The 15,649-nt window shown below is 44.1% G+C and overlaps 1 protein-coding gene across 7 annotated transcripts in view; it reads left to right on the top strand.

Moving 5' to 3' along the window:
• Positions 1–15,649, top strand: part of LOC117216814 — a 75,723-nt gene that overhangs the window by 41,215 nt on the left and 18,859 nt on the right. For 6 of the 7 annotated variants that reach the window (XM_033463870.1, XM_033463863.1, XM_033463866.1 and 3 more), the window contains 2 exons: positions 6,442–6,626; positions 7,408–7,689. In XM_033463870.1, coding sequence (XP_033319761.1) covers positions 7,495–7,689 — 195 coding nt within the window. In that variant the 5' untranslated portion in view covers positions 6,442–6,626; positions 7,408–7,494. The remainder of the gene's footprint in view (positions 1–6,441; positions 6,627–7,407; positions 7,690–15,649) is intronic. The other variant, XM_033463869.1, reaches the window with a different exon arrangement.

Raw genomic sequence — 15,649 nt, 5'->3', positions numbered from 1 at the left:
TCGTCTTGTCTTCTCGTGCAGTAACTCGCGACCGCGGAACCGTTATGCCCAACTATCGTTGCGCGTATATGCAAGATCTTTGCAGCGTAGTGAGATGGAGGGACAAGGAAGAGGGAGGGGCGGTATCGCGATAGAAAAAGCAACGTGGAAGCGAAAGATGGTACGCGAGAAGTCGATAAAAAGGGCGTCGAACCTGTCACGCTCAAGGAACGAAGCATTTTCAATAAGACCATTCGCAAATTTTCTCAACGTTCCAACGGTTTTCGTCGTCTCGCTTTTCCTCGCGAATGCGATACGAACAGCTGATAAGACGCCCTCTGTAGCGATAATAACCGGTTACGTCAGCACAGAATTCCTCGAGATCCTCTTTGACCTTTCGAAAGAACAGATTTTTATCGGAAATCCCTGCGACGCGACGACGTCTCTCGCTGCTGCGCATACTTCCACAGTTTCGCTTTTAGATAGTCTCTGCACTTCTTCCTTTTTTCTCTTCCCTTCTTTACCTTCTTATTCTTCTTCTTCCTTTTTTTTTTATCGAAAGAAAATAATTCCTTCGCTAACTTGCCCTACGAATTATCTTTTAGTTGTTCCACGGTTAATTGCAGTCTTGGAAGTTTCATGGCTTCCCGCCTGCCAAAGTTTCAACTTTCGCCGATTGTCGTTGGCCCGGAGCTATTCAAAAGTATCCCGGAGAGTTACTTTCAATCGTTGCCCGCAAAGTTTCCAGAAAACTTCTTCTATTTTTTTTTTTTTTTTCGCTCCAAATTCAGATCCGCCATACCTTTGTCTGACGTTTAAGGTTAATTAAACCTGCTTCCTCCGCGTTGATTTATTGTTTTCAAACTTCTCAGAGATTTCCTCCGCTGCCTTTCGAGACGAATCGAAAAATTTTCCCGCCTTTGAAAGAGTTTCTCTCTCTCTCTCTCTCTTTCGCGGGGCTACTACTACTTCGTTTCAGAAACTTTCGTATTTATCATTCGCGCCACGGAATTCTTTTTTTTTCACTTTGACGTTCGTAAAAACACATTCGTCTCTTCAATTTTTTAACGCGTTTTTTCCCACTTTTTGTTTTTTTGGATCGAGTGAAATATCGAAAGACGTGAAAATACTTATATATCTCGTGTCATCTAACCGGTCTTGGTATGTTTTATACATATAATATAATATTTATATTCCATAATTTCTTGTTTTTGTCCATGAATGACGCCATTGTAGTTATCCGGCTCGCTATACGTAATAATGTATACTCTCTGTGTTTTAGGAACCGAGAGAGCGTATCTCCAAAACGCTATTTCAGTATCTAAAGAGAATAAATATGCGTTGAGAATTCGGGAAATTTCGAAGTTATAGAGAATTTCCTAATATTCGAAAGAATTCGCTTGAAACGTGTAAATACACAGTCGTAAGTTACGTTATATTAAATTCAGGCGAAAAATGACTTACGATAACATTCTAAGGATATCGAGAATCGAACCCTGAACCTCCGAATAGAACGCAGAAATCTTGCTATCGCTGCCGGTCTCGCGTTGATTTAACCATGTTATTTCTCCATTATGTAGTCTTCACTCTGTCATATTCTTTCAATATTTTTCAAGTATTCCTACCGTTAGGATTATAAATCTTCTAATCTTCTGTCGATCGATAACAAAACTGTGTAAAAACAGTCGCGCCACGAGACGCAGTGTACGCTGAAACGATCGCGTGGATTCGAGTCTGGTTTAGTGAGGTGCATCGAGAAATTTGGGAAACGCATGGCAGGTGAATAACCAAGTGCGCGTACGGTTCAACTGTTTTTACGATTTTCCAGTGGCCGGTGGCGTAAACGGTTCGATTACGTGAATTATAACAGTATTCTGGCCTCTCGACGAGGCCACTCGGCGCGGCTCGTTCGCCACGCAGCAATAGACGCCTCGGTCGGCGGAATAATCGAAGGAAAAAAGGGGCGGAAGAAGCTCGGTGAATTCACGAGTGGCTCATCGACCGTTTCAAAAGTTGGAGAAACGATCGCGAATTAATCTTCCGATTAATTTGTAGAGCTCGCAACCTGCGAACGAAAGAACACCGCGTCGTCATCGTCGTCGTGACCACGCGGATTTTTCCAACGAAAAAGAAAATAAAAGATGACCGGCTCGATGCTCGGAAAAATTCCACCACGATTCTTTCCTGTATTAGTATCGGTATCGGCTTAACGAGAACTTGGGAATTAATGCGCCGTTGATTTTAACGCGTTCTAGGAAGGAATTGAAAAGAGAAGAGGCTCGGCTACTCTCTTTGGTTCCAATCCTTCCTTTATTAATTCAGAAACCGAGTGGTTTTAGAGGAACTATAATTAAAATCGGGCTTCTCATCCCTGCCATTACGCTGCGTACCACGCTCTTCTTTTAATTTCGGCTTTCCGGTTTTAATTACTTTCTTGAAAATACGTAGTAATATCAAAATTCAGTATTCCCAGTATTTCGCGAATAAAAATTTCCTACAATTATTCGTTGAACCGTAGTAGACCCGAGCCTCGTGTTGGTACGAGCGTGTTTCAAACATATCGAATGTACCGTACTGTTCTAAATTCCGAACGTTCGGTTCGTTCGAGAAACGTTACGATTTTCCACTTTGCTCTAGTCGGATCATCGGTTACCAATGTTCCCTCGAATACCACAATTAAACAACTAATAATACCGGTAAATCTACCAGTTACCGCATATATACAAGATGGTTGGTAACTGGTGGTACAAGCGGAAAGGGGGTGATTCTACGCGAAAAAGAAGTCGAAAATATAGAATAAAATTTTTTTTTTTAATTTTTCCATCGAGACACCGATCTACGGTGAGATCCGTTATAACGTACCGCAGGCGTACCGAGCGAAAATTCAAAGCCGATTTCCTCGAAAACAAAGCCTCAAACGAAAAATTTTTATTCTATATTTTCGACTTCTTTTTTCGCGTACAATCACCCCCTTTCCGCTTGTTCCACCAGTTACCAACCAGCCTGTATATATAGATAGCAAACTCTCGTTTCCTACAATTCGACAGTTTTACACTAAATACGATGATCGGCTGATTCGCGGATCCAATCGACCATAGGCAACAGTTTCGTTCGTTTTAATTAACAAACTTTCTCGCATAACGCGAAAAAATTCGTTAGCGTCGACAATTCGTAACTCGTGTGACTCGTAAAATTTGACGAAAGATGTTAACTCTTTTGGTGGCGGAACACGGAAAGGGAAGAAACGGACGAATTTTAAAACTCGATTCGCGTCCATAGACAATTCTCGTCGATGCTAAGAATACGGATCAACGTTTCGACACTTGCCGAAGTTCGAATTGGTTCGAAAGCTATCCACGTGTAAGTTAATTAGCAAACGACAGTCACGATTGTCGTGCTCGTGTCGCTGTTATCTCGGATCGTAGGAGCGACGGGTGTCCCGCCGGCGAGGGGTTAACCCGATTTCCCAATTTGATCCGGATTTCGAAAAGGTCACCGCTTGCCGGCGCTCTTCCGCGTCCCGTTGAGTCGGGCATTTTCTCAACGGCGAAAGGTACTCTAATCCGAACCGTAAACACAATAGAAAGTATCTCAGGGAATCTAGGCTACCGAGCGAGCATCGTTTTCGCGCGCCCGTGCTTCCTACGCTCCTCGTCCGTGTGTGCTATCCCCGTGTACGTAACGAGACCTGAATACCGAGCTGCCCTCCAGCCCCGACAAAAATGTTTGACATCCGGTTACCTCGTGGAGAACGGTCTTTTGACGCGCCATCGGCATTTTTTCGGCCAAGAGGGGAAAAAAAAGGCAAATGTAAGGTAAGACGCGGTGGTGACGGAGGAATTCGAGAGATGAAAATTAGAAAGGGGACGGAGAGAAAAGTGTAGAAAATGAGGGGCCGGTCGTAGAGGAGAGATCGAGGACGTAAAAAGACAATAGGAGAATCCAGTAGGAGGAACAGGGAGAGACTGGTAATACGATGAGAGATGAAAAAAAGGGGTGTAGAAAGAGAGAGAGAGAGATAGGGAGGGAGAGATAAAAATATGTTGGTGTACGAAATTGAGAAGACGATGAAAGAGAGAAGGGGTCGTAATTTCGTGCGAATTCGCGCCTTGTCGATTTTTCCGCGTATTGTACCCTCAGCGTTTTCCGATACGGGGAATTTATTGATTCCCACGATCCACAGACGAGTTCCATGGTGGCTTGGTTGCCTGCGGGGAATTTTAAAACCGCAGTCGAGCGTGCAGCCTAAACTCTCTGCCTTAGATATTACCCTCCGTCCTCGATAAGATACGTTGACTAGTTTACTGACTGGAAACCGGAAAATGATGCGCGTTCCATTCAAAATTATTCCCTACTTTTCTTCGAGTTTACGCTAACAAAAAAAAAAAAAAAAAAAAAAAAGATTAGAGGAGATGGACTTCGTTTCGAAACGCTTGGAACGGGTAACATGTCTTTTATAACGTGTGGAGACTATAAGATGAAGAACGCGGCATGTCACGTTTCTATAGAAAACTAAGTTCTCTTCTTTAACGTGGTTGACGATTAAGCCGCACGGAAGCCACTTTGATGAGCCTCGAAAACTACAGAACAGCGATGACGTTACAAACACAGATTTCTGTGAATTCAATTATTTATTGCTAAATAATTAAATTTTATTAAATGGTGCTAAACTTCAAGGTGCCTCTTGCGATGCAATAAACTCGTGAAAGTGTGTCATATTCTCATGACACGAATGTTATTTTTAAGAAAAAGTCACAAATTACGTGCGCCCCGAAACGAAGTCCGATCGAATGTAGAAGATTCGGCAGAAATTGGCATCGAACGTTTAAAGCGGACACGAATCTTCATCGGAATCCGTGTCTTTTCTAATTCACGACAATTGCAGATTGGAGATTAATCTGGATTTAATTGACGAAATAAACAACGTTACACGGGACAATTGATCGCGTGTCACTTTTCCATTAGATTATAACCACATGTGACTGGACGTCGCCAGCTTTAATCAGAAATTCGCCAAATCAGCTTTCCGATTCGTTTCTAATGGAACTTCATCAGCGGCCGGCGAAGCCGATGAAAGTTAAATGTCGATATTCGACTTTCACGATTTTACAAAGTCACTCTCGATAATTATGCTAATAGATACACGCGGCTGCCGTTAATCGTTTCCAGATAATGCAATGAAAACTTCTTTTTCCCGGAGTTTTCCCAGCAACTTTCTTTCCCCCGCGAAATCATCCCGTTCCTCGCATCGATCTCCCTTCGTTTCCAATCTTTCAAACAACTGCAGAAGAAATTCTCAGCTGCGGTAATCTAATCTCGTTGGATTAGACGTAACAGAAATTATTTCCTCGTTCTGCATTCTGTTCTTCGTTACAACTTTCTAATCTAATTCCTGGAATTTTCGAAAGGAATTGCAATTTTTAAGTGGCGGATTTCTTACGCTTTGTCCTTGTTTCGATGATTTTGTTTAAGGAGGATGAATCGACGAACGCTGGATCGCGGACGTTCGCGCAAAAATCCGAATTTTTGCCAATGTAATTAACACGTTGCTGTGTAACGTTGAGTCGCGCACGTGCCGCTCGTTTGCGGTTATTATCCAACAAAAATCCTTCGATCTGTTTTTCAGAAAGTTTTTCAATTATCAATTAATATCGTTGCTGCGAGACAAACGATGGTAGGAAGCAATTATTAGACTCTCCGAGAGCGGAATTTCTTAGTTTCTTTCCTCTGTACTTAACCGCCCAGCGAAGTCATAAGCGAGTAAGCATCGCAGCAAATTGCTTCATAAAAGCAGTCGGTCGTATCCCTCGGTGAAGTTGTAAATTAAACACGTTGCCACGTCTGGTGTTTCTATCGGTCATCGGTACACGATGGAAAACTAGCTATCGGCGACTGGTTCAAACTGAATATAATATAATCGATCTAAATGAAACTAATGGAAATTAGCAGGGGCTATGAGAAGAAAAACAAACGCGAGATACATGAACCTCATCGAACTAGATCCACACGATTGGAATCTGATTCTGTAATCGAACCTTAACGAGAAACATTTATATTCATAGAAGCAAGAGTTAACAAAGACGAATCAATTTTACTTGGTCTTATTTATTTACCTGTAACAAAAATAGCAAATTCCATAAACGAAGACACGGTAGAAGGTTCAGTATCGTATTTCTATCAACCGATGTTTCCATAACCGATGATAGGTGTTCCGATAACCGATAAATTGTACCACGTACCACGTCAAAAATATCGTCTTCTTTGATTAACGCGTAATCAAATAACTTTGATCTGCTAATATCTAAATCAGGTGGAGCCTTCGGTGAATGAAACTGAAACTCCGAGTAGCTTTGTTCGAACGAAACTCGAACGAAACGGATGCGAAGATGGAATTTTTTAAGGCGCGTTGCACTCTCAGATCGACTCTGTCTGATGGCCAATCCCTTTATCCGCATGTTACAGAGAGAACACGTGAGACCGAGGATCGTCAGGGGCAGCCGTGATCGAGGTACACGTTCGAACGGACTCGCGTGTAAATGCTTCGAAGGCCATCGTGTTGCAGGCATTCATCCGGTTGACAGAGGTCCGGGTTGCTTCGACTTGGAGAACAAGCCTGTCGACTGACTGCGCATCGACCGATACCTTCTGTAAGAATCTTTTCCGAACGTACGCAAGTTTCCGTGCGTTAGCTTTTTCCTCGTGTTCCCCTGTTTGCACGCTCCACTCTCATTTACATCGCGGATGCGTTGTAAATAGCGTCGAACTGTAGCATCGAACTAACGTAGAACCGGAAGAAATAAAAAGTCGTAAACGCAACAGTTCTACTACGCTTGCCAGACGTTGCGGAAATGCGCGGAACAAAATGACCTAACAGGAAACGTATCAATTGCAGCGTACTATTGAATCGCGTAGTGTAGTCATTTTCAAACGTAATTTTCTCTTAGGCGTAGACTGCGGATTTTTACGCCAGCTTTTTACCAATCAAATATTCAAATATTATCGTCGTTAATTATCACACGCCGATTCTTCCATTCCTCCTTTTCTTCTAGCTTCTCCTCGCTGAAAGCTTGCCGATTAATATCCAAGCAGAAAACATACTCGCCGAGCTCGAAAACTATCGCCTTATAAATCGACTATTAAATTGCGGTACGCGTATACCGTGCAGCGTAGAAACCGACCCTTTGCCTGGTAATTAAGGTAATTTCCTATAAAGATTCGTTCCGCGATCTGTCGCAACGTTCGCCTCGTTGGTTACTCGATACCTCGTGTCTTTTTTAATTCCTGCTTTCGAACGAGCAACACCTATTCCTCGAAAGAGAGAGATATGTACACCTATTCAACCAAAATGTGTAATTACTGGTTTAGCTAGTAGCGTTGCGTGGAATGGTCAAAAATTGCGATCTTCCTGACCCGAGATTAATGTTGCAGAACGAAGAAGGAAGGCGGTGGGATTACAGTGAACCGCAAGAACGGTTCTTTGGCTTGGACAAGCTACTGGCGGTGCCAGATCCGCGCATGCTTCAGCAACGAGGCAGTTCAGCAACGACACCACCCGCGACGTCATCCTCCAACATGTTCCCCCAACAATATTGCCTACGATGGAAATACCATCACAGCAACCTACAGACCATGTTCTCACAGCTGCTCGAGCGACAAGCTTATTGCGACGTCACTTTAGCCTGCGAGGGCAAGACTCTGAGAGCGCACAAGGTAAACAAAGACACGTTTTAACATTCCCCCGCGTTGCCCTTTTTGTCACGTGCAGCGACGAACCTTCGAATTTCCGCGAATTCATCGGTACAACGTGGAAAATTATATCTTGCGATGCATGAAATTAATCGGCTTCCCTACCAAAATCAACCCTTGTTAAATCTTTCGAATTTTTAGTAGGCACGAGCGAGACACACACGGTACGATGCAATCGATATTACGAAAAACGATTTATCGTTTTCGTAGGAATTCGTCTATCGTTGAAAGATCAGCAACTTTGCAATTTAATTAGATAAAGTTGGTAAATTAATCGAATACGATCGTATTCTGATATAATTGCAGAGACACTTGCAACAATCGTACAGTACGATGAATGTATCGTTCGAAAGAATTCAATTGACATTAAATTTCAATTGGAGCGTTCTTTTGTTTTTTTGGGGAGGGGGGGGGGGGAAGGAAGATCATCGACAAGGATCGTTTTTGTTATAAACCCTTTCATTCGTATTAACTTTGGTTTGTCGAAAGCCTGGTATCGCGTGTTTTATTTTGTAGCGAAAAGGCAACGCGCGGAAGAATCTTCGTTACTATCGCATTACCATCGGATTTTACATTTTACTCTATATAAATGATTCAACTTGGCGGATTAATTGACACGTGTCACTTAATTCCAACAGGAAACGTGGAAATGTTTAATATTTGACACGTTTTGTGTCTTTATACTGGGCGAGCTGAACAAGCTGATGAAAAATTTAAAATCCGCTCGTACATGAAAAAGCTGGTATTTTGGAAAGGGAAAATTCGTTAGAATATCCGTGGATGTTAAACCGAAAGAATAATTGTTATAGCTGATCCGTAGCCCTTTAACGGTGATAAACTCTGCCCTTGGTCCAACTCGATAACCTTCTATTCCCTTTAAAATCCCTTTTCCACGCGTGCCTTCGGTTTCAGCTATTTTACGCTTTGAAATGTTTTAGAGGCACACGCTCGTTCGCTCTGCGTCGTTTAACGCGTTACAGGTGCATTGTATCATCGTCGAAACGCATAGTACTCCATTTTCACTTTCCGTAAATTGGATACACAGTTTTCCGCCCTTTTTTCGCCTAAATTGCTACACACACGCACACACACACACACCGGCTACATTTCCTCTTTCTTTTTCCGTACCCCTAAACCAGGAGCAAAAAAGTTGTTGGACGAATCGAAATCGCGTTAGAAAAATTGGTTCGGATTAAGCGGTTGCGACTGAAATCGTCATCGTTGCCAGTTAAACGGAGTGCGATTCCGGAAAGAAATTCGACGATTTTCAAAAGGAAAAGAGAAAAAGAAAAAAGTAAAAAGAAAAATTGCCACTTCTAGAAACGCGTTTTTCCGTAATTAAACTCCATCCTTGGAGAGTGGAAAAAGCTGGCGAGCAGACGACAACGGGAGGACCCAATCTCGTCCAGCTTCCATTGACTTGGACGATAGCGTTCATCCGTTTCATCCCCTTGCGTTTTTCCTCATACACGTGTCTCTCTATCGGTTCTCTGCCGAGCCCCGTTTCGCCTATCCCTTTCTCTCTCTCTGTCTCTCTCTTTCCCTTGGTAGGTTTTTCTGCGTGCCCACCTCTTGGTTGGCGGCGCAGTGCCGGGCGGAGAATTTCCTCGATTCGTCTTATTGCGCGTCGCGAGGCGGGTGAAAAGAGACGAGACGAGCCGGCCGACGAAACCGACGACGAACGATAGAGCGAGAGGAAAAGTCAACGGAGAAGGGTGGGGGCGGCAGACCACCCTCGCCTGCCCCGGGGAACATAAAACTTAACAAACGATCAATTTTCTGTTCTTTGTTTCTTACCAGGCTAGAACTACGGTATTTCGCCACTCTCTGTTCCCCACCCCCTCGAAGAAAGAACGGTGGTTCTCCTTCGGCCCCAGCCGACTCCCGTTCAACCAACCTCCACCTCCACCCTTTTCTTTCTTTCTTTCTTTCTTTTTTTTTCGTTTCTGTCTTTCTTTTTCTTCTTTCGTTCTAGCTTTGCTCCCGCTGTGCTTCGTTTCGCCCCCTTAGCCTCTCACCCTCTCACTTTCCCTGGCAATCGCTATCTTCTTCTTTTCTTCCCCCTCCCCCCTCCCGCCCCTTTTCGCGGGGGCTGTTTCACCCCCTCCCTTTCGAGCCCGACGGCTCGCCGCCACCCCTTCCATGTTTCCCTTTTTGTATCTCCGTCTCGGCTGTGCGTCGAAACGAGCCGCGCAGAGGAGAGGCACTCTATCAAAGTAGAGTACGTTTGGCTTGGTTTATTTTTTACTTTGGGAGGGGTCCAAATTGTAAAATCAATACTTCCTCCTAAATTTAGAATGCCGCCACCGAGCGACGCCGACGCGCGCGGCCTTTTTCCTCGTTCCTTTTCGGCCTCGTACACACTGGGAGGCTTGGTCGCGCGCGCGTCGCGATGCCGCGCCGTGCCGCGCCGCACCGCGCGGGAAACCGGCAACACACACAACGAGAAACAGAGGAGAGGGTGACGTCGCGCGGCCGCCGCCGCCACCGCCGCCGCGTCATCGCGCCGGAAAACAAAAGCCAACGCGCGGACGAGTGCGCGCACTCTTCGAGACACCCCTCGGGATCAAAAACGACACCAACGTGTAACCAGGGGGTCCACCCATGCCTCTCTTCCCACGTACACCCCCGTACAGAAATACGGTTCAACCTGCGTAATTCGAATGTCAAGGGGAGAACTGAGATCTTCGAGTTACCGTAGCTTTAGGGCCGCTGAGATTTACGAAACGAAAATCACTATACGGCTATTAAATTACTGTAGCGAAAATTATTACGAAGGGGCCCGTCTCACGAGTTTCTGACATTTTTCCAAATTGTACGAAACTCGAACAGAAAGAATCTGGAAATTCGAATTTTCGCTTGTTTTCGGTAAAGTCGCAAGCTCGATTTAAGATCCGATCTCATAGGGTTTCCATCTTCGACTAAGATTTGTTCTTTCGTTTTTTAATTCTCGGTGCATTTTAATTTACGTTGATCGGTTTCTTCGTTCCAGAAAATATGCCTTCCATGTGAACGATTCGTCTTCGATTTCAAATGCACTTTTCGATCTCGAATAAAGGTGTTCGCAATTACTCGAAACGTTTGTCACGCGTCTAGAGTGGTTGGCTGAACTGTCCAGATCCCATCGCGGCTCGTAAGGTCAGGAATTACAGACAGCTGCTCCCCTAGCCTCTGCCACCTGTATCCAGGTGTGCTCGATGATCGTAGATGCGATCACGAATGGGGGGGGGGGGGAATAGAAGTTGCTTTTTCTCTCTTCTCCATTGTTTTGTCCGATGATATTTCGTTTCTGATAGCGATGGAACACCACGCATTCAAAAATAGCGCATCTGTGAATAAAAAAGTTGTTATTATATCCGGCAGATTGGAAAGTCAATTAACGAGTTCATTCGTTTTCCCCGTAACTCCGTAAGCATCTAGCAACGAGTTTATATTATCGCTACAGTCTGAAATTTCGCAAATTTCGAAATTTCTCGAAAAGTCTTATCTCGGCAGTTCGTAGAACGTATTTTCGATAGACAAATCAAAAGATAGACGCGTTTATTTTTCGTTAGCCGGTCAAAGTGGCCAGGTACTTTAGCGAGAGACTTGTCACGTTTTTACTTCTCTTTTTCCTTTTCTCTTCTCCTTTTTTTTTTTTTTTTTTTGCGAAAAAGACCACGGAAAATACGAACGGCAAGATATACGCGAATGACAGCGTAGGTGGAAATGCTCGTTCGGATTGAAATATAAACGACAGAGGCGGTGGTACGATCAAAATGTAACATCAGTCGTGCTACAATGTTGTGGTTTGTTTTATGACGGTGGTGCGTTTACTTCCTTGTTGTTCGTTTTCACGATCGCCGCCGGTGAGAGGTTAAATATCGATTGCTGTTCGATGTAACGCTTTTGGCTTTGCACGTGGCAGCTGAGGTCGTCTTTTTCGTAAAATAAACCGATTTCAAGTGCCGGGACCCGACGATCCCTGATGCAGACAGCTTGATTTCCGACTATTGTTATTAAATGAATGGATGTCCGTGTTTTGTGAATATTTTAAAGCCCAGGACAATTTCTACCGATACGATATGCCTCTGCACGTCGTTAAACTCGTTAGGGAGATTGGCCGAGATAAGGTTCGTTTGGTAACTGGCATAGGAACACCATCAAAAGTCGAATCGTCGAGACACGTTGACGGAAAAAATATCGATTTCGTGACGAACACGTGCAAACAGGAGAAAAGTGAATTCGTTCGTTTCTTCGACAGCTAAGATGTATAGCCCTGTTCGGTATAAACACTTAGGCAGACTTAAATAAACATGTAAAATCACCTGGTAATTATGTAAACGTTGAACGGTTATTATCTCGTTTGAAACGTTGTATTATAAGAAAATGATACATGCGATATTATAGTAATCGTCTTAAGCACTTTCCGATCTGGGACCATATGGAAGACACGGTTTCATAAAAAATGCGGTTTAACAGTTGGACCGATGGTTGTTTTTCTTGACGATCAACGTTCCGTTAATTTCGAGTTCTCTGGAATAGACGCGTCTATTTTACATTCCTTTACATTCTTCGAGAAGCTCGACGATGAAAAAGATGCTATTGGCAAGGCGATCCAATGAAATGAAAATGAAAAATTCCAGCGAAATTTCCACCGGTGATCTTTCATCTCTGTAAACTTTCGCGTTAAAATCGCTGAACGATACGCTGAAGGATGGCCGTGCCGGCTAACCGCATCGCGACCTATTTTTTCAAAAGCAGTTTTCACCTATAGACCAGATTCTATGTATACTCCGTACTAGATACCGAATAGTTTCTAGGTTAAATTCATTTTTCATTTATGCGAAATTCACCGTTCACTGAATTTCCCGACTCGTCACGAAACCAAAGTATATTCCGATCTCTCGCGTATTGCAGTCAGGGTGTGACGTTCAAAATCTAACGCCTCGATCGACCGACCGACCTTCACTTTCGTTTCGACGTTTCGAGCTCGATGGAAATCAATTTCGCGAAACGAATCCCAAGGTTGGACGAGTCCCAAGTCGTTGGAAGTCGTCGTTCAAAGATCTCTGGGAAAAGGTAAAGGATCGCGCCACTTTAACTACGAATCGTCTGGGAACCTAGTCAACTGGCGGTTGTTCGGTTCGATCGTTGCCACAATTTTTCGATCGTTGGTCACTATGTGAACCGACAATCGGGGTCGGTCTATCGATCAAAGCGGGCGCGGAAACGCAAAGAAAACGACAGTGAGATTCCTCGCGGTCTGCGACCGTGACGATGATATCCACGCGTGTTCTCAGGTTCTATCCTGCCAACAGGAGATGCACATTACAACACCGTGTGCCTCGCGGGTAATTATATGCCGTGCCAGAAGGGTTGCCAGGTGCCAGGGTCGTTAAACCCGGACATCCTGTGTTCTAAAAAACACGACGCGCCGCTTCCTAACTGTATAAATAATAGTACGCCTTTATTCCGTGAGCCAACAGTCGAGCGTGGCCGCGACGCTCGCCCGAAAATAATCTACATACGCGATTTGCTGCGAGATATCGCGATATGAGAACGATCGCCACTAATAATCAATCCCTTGTTGCATCGTAATATCGTTTGATATCTGCAACGGTACGTAATGGTAATGGAAAGAGGCGATAGATCTATAGGCAAGAGAAAGATTCGTTTCTTTATAGGAAATGGAGATTGTTATTAGCAGGCTGCGGATTTCTATGGAAATTTATGGTTTTATGAGCGCGACTGAAGGAACAAAACTTAGATAGAGATTCGTTTCATTTATTAAAAATGAAAAACCAGCGCTAAATTACGAATACTTTATCGTGGTTATTTTCTCTACTTTTATATATCTCTGCGTATACTGTACGGTTTTCCATAAATTTATAGTTTTACATAAATGCACAAGTATCTACAGTGTAATAATTACGATGTTCCATGCATGTGTATGCGTTCTTTAGCCGGTTTAACGTTTCCAGTGAGACGATAATTCTCCAACGTTTCGATAATTTCCTGATGATTCTGTAAGTTTATTTAAATCGTGCCAAGCAAACGAATACTCATGGGAAACGGGGTTGTACGTAAGTTAAAGCCACACGGCAACTTGGATTCGCGTCGTACGCAATGAACACGTTAATTAATGCCACGGAATAAAGATCGTGCTTCTCCGGTCAGAGCACACGCGATCCACCCACTCGTGCAAACATAAATAGAAAAGATTTGTTCGACGGGAGATTCGTTCTTGGAGCACGGGCTCGACAAAGACTCGATTAACACCGACGAGCAGGTAAACAAAGCGTTCATTAAACGACGCGTTGCCGGCAATGAAACGAAGAGAAAAAGGAGGTCGAAATTCGGTGACACCGGCGTGAAAAAAAGGAAGAAAAAAAAGAAAGTAGTGAAAACGCAGCCGGTCTCACCGACACCCCGGGGAAAATCGGCGCGTTGGTGATTCTTCAAAAGCCCGGGTGGGAAACGCGCGCTTGAATTTTCTCCCGGTGCGCGTCGGGACAACCGGACGGACGAAGAAAGAGGATGGCGAAAGCGCGAGTAGCAAACAGAGAGAGAGAGAGAGAGAGAGAGAGAGAGAGGGAAAGAAGAGAGAGACAGAGAGGACGAGTGCTCTCGCACGTGTTAATGGGATTTTACGAGCGACGCGTGGCGAAGGAAAAGGTCGTTTCACGAAATTAACACCCGCCGAAGCGAGTGAACTCGTAAAAAAATATAATCGATATTTTCGTACAGGCGTAAGTACTTTTTTCCCCATCCTTCCTCTCGCTTTCTCTCTCTCTCTCTCTCTCTCTCTTTTGTCGTCTGCGTTCACACTGAGTCACGCTTCTCTTCCCTCGAAACACACACACACACACACACACACAACAAAACCAATTCTCCTTCTCTCTCCTACCATCAGCAGTGGCGTAGAAGATTAATTTGTTTTACTCGTGTCTCGGAGTTTAATATTTTTCATTAGATCTCGCTCTTGCTCGTTTCCCTCGGCCCCTATTGGCGTACATCCACATTGTCGCAGCTGTCTCGACGTCTCGCGAGCCACGTTTCAACGTAACAATTCGCAGACCAAGCTTCGCGATGACGAAGAATCGCGCCACCTATTCGCAGGCCCTTCGGGATCCACCGATCCACTGCACGCCTCGACGAAACTTGCAATTTCAGCTCGCACGCGATCCCAGCATCGTTCCCACGGATAACTGTATTTTACAAAAATGTACGCCCTCGCGCGGTTGTTTACCGCGTAAATATCCTAATCGATCGTTCGTCCAACTTATTTGAATAAACGTCAGATGTTAACGTCATTCGAGCTCCCTCAGCAGTTAGCTCGATCAACTCTGCTTTCTATGCAGCTTTTCCATCTTCTTGCATACCCCGTTACTTTATTACGCGTTATCGCTAGACACGATTGCTGCGAAATCGATGCTCGTTATCTTAAGAAAGAGACGAGTTATTCTTATAAATGTACTTGCCGTTCTTTTCTGTATTCCGATTTATGAAGTCGATCCGGCAAACTCGTCCAACCGAGGGTATATACGAAAGCAGATGCGTTACAACGAGTACTGGTCTAATTGCGTAACGAACAGGATCACCTACGTTCGAATCTCTGATAGAGCGTCGAAATATTTTTCACGGTATTTCCTCGAATCTTTCAAGGAATATTCAGGAATATTATTTCTATTCGCTATTTCCATACGAAAATTACCCGCGCAGTGGCGTAGGAATTTCAAGTATCGGTAGAATTGATATTAATACCGACGGTAGGAAACGCTCTTGCGTTTAATACACCAAGAATAAAGAAGGACGATTCGAGTGTGTGCAATGTTATCGATCGTTAGTACAAAAGTTCGATCAACATATAGCCGTATAGAAATTCTGGAGAACTTCGGCTTACGTGTTCCAAACAACGAACGACGTTCGTCGTAGCGGTCTC

Source organism: Bombus bifarius, unplaced genomic scaffold (assembly GCF_011952205.1).
Source record: "Bombus bifarius isolate JDL3187 unplaced genomic scaffold, Bbif_JDL3187 scf7180000007973, whole genome shotgun sequence".
Classification (NCBI taxonomy): Eukaryota; Metazoa; Arthropoda; class Insecta; order Hymenoptera; family Apidae; genus Bombus; species Bombus bifarius.
The sequence above is the reverse complement of the archived record's forward strand: the minus strand, read 5'-3'. Positions and strand labels throughout refer to the sequence as shown.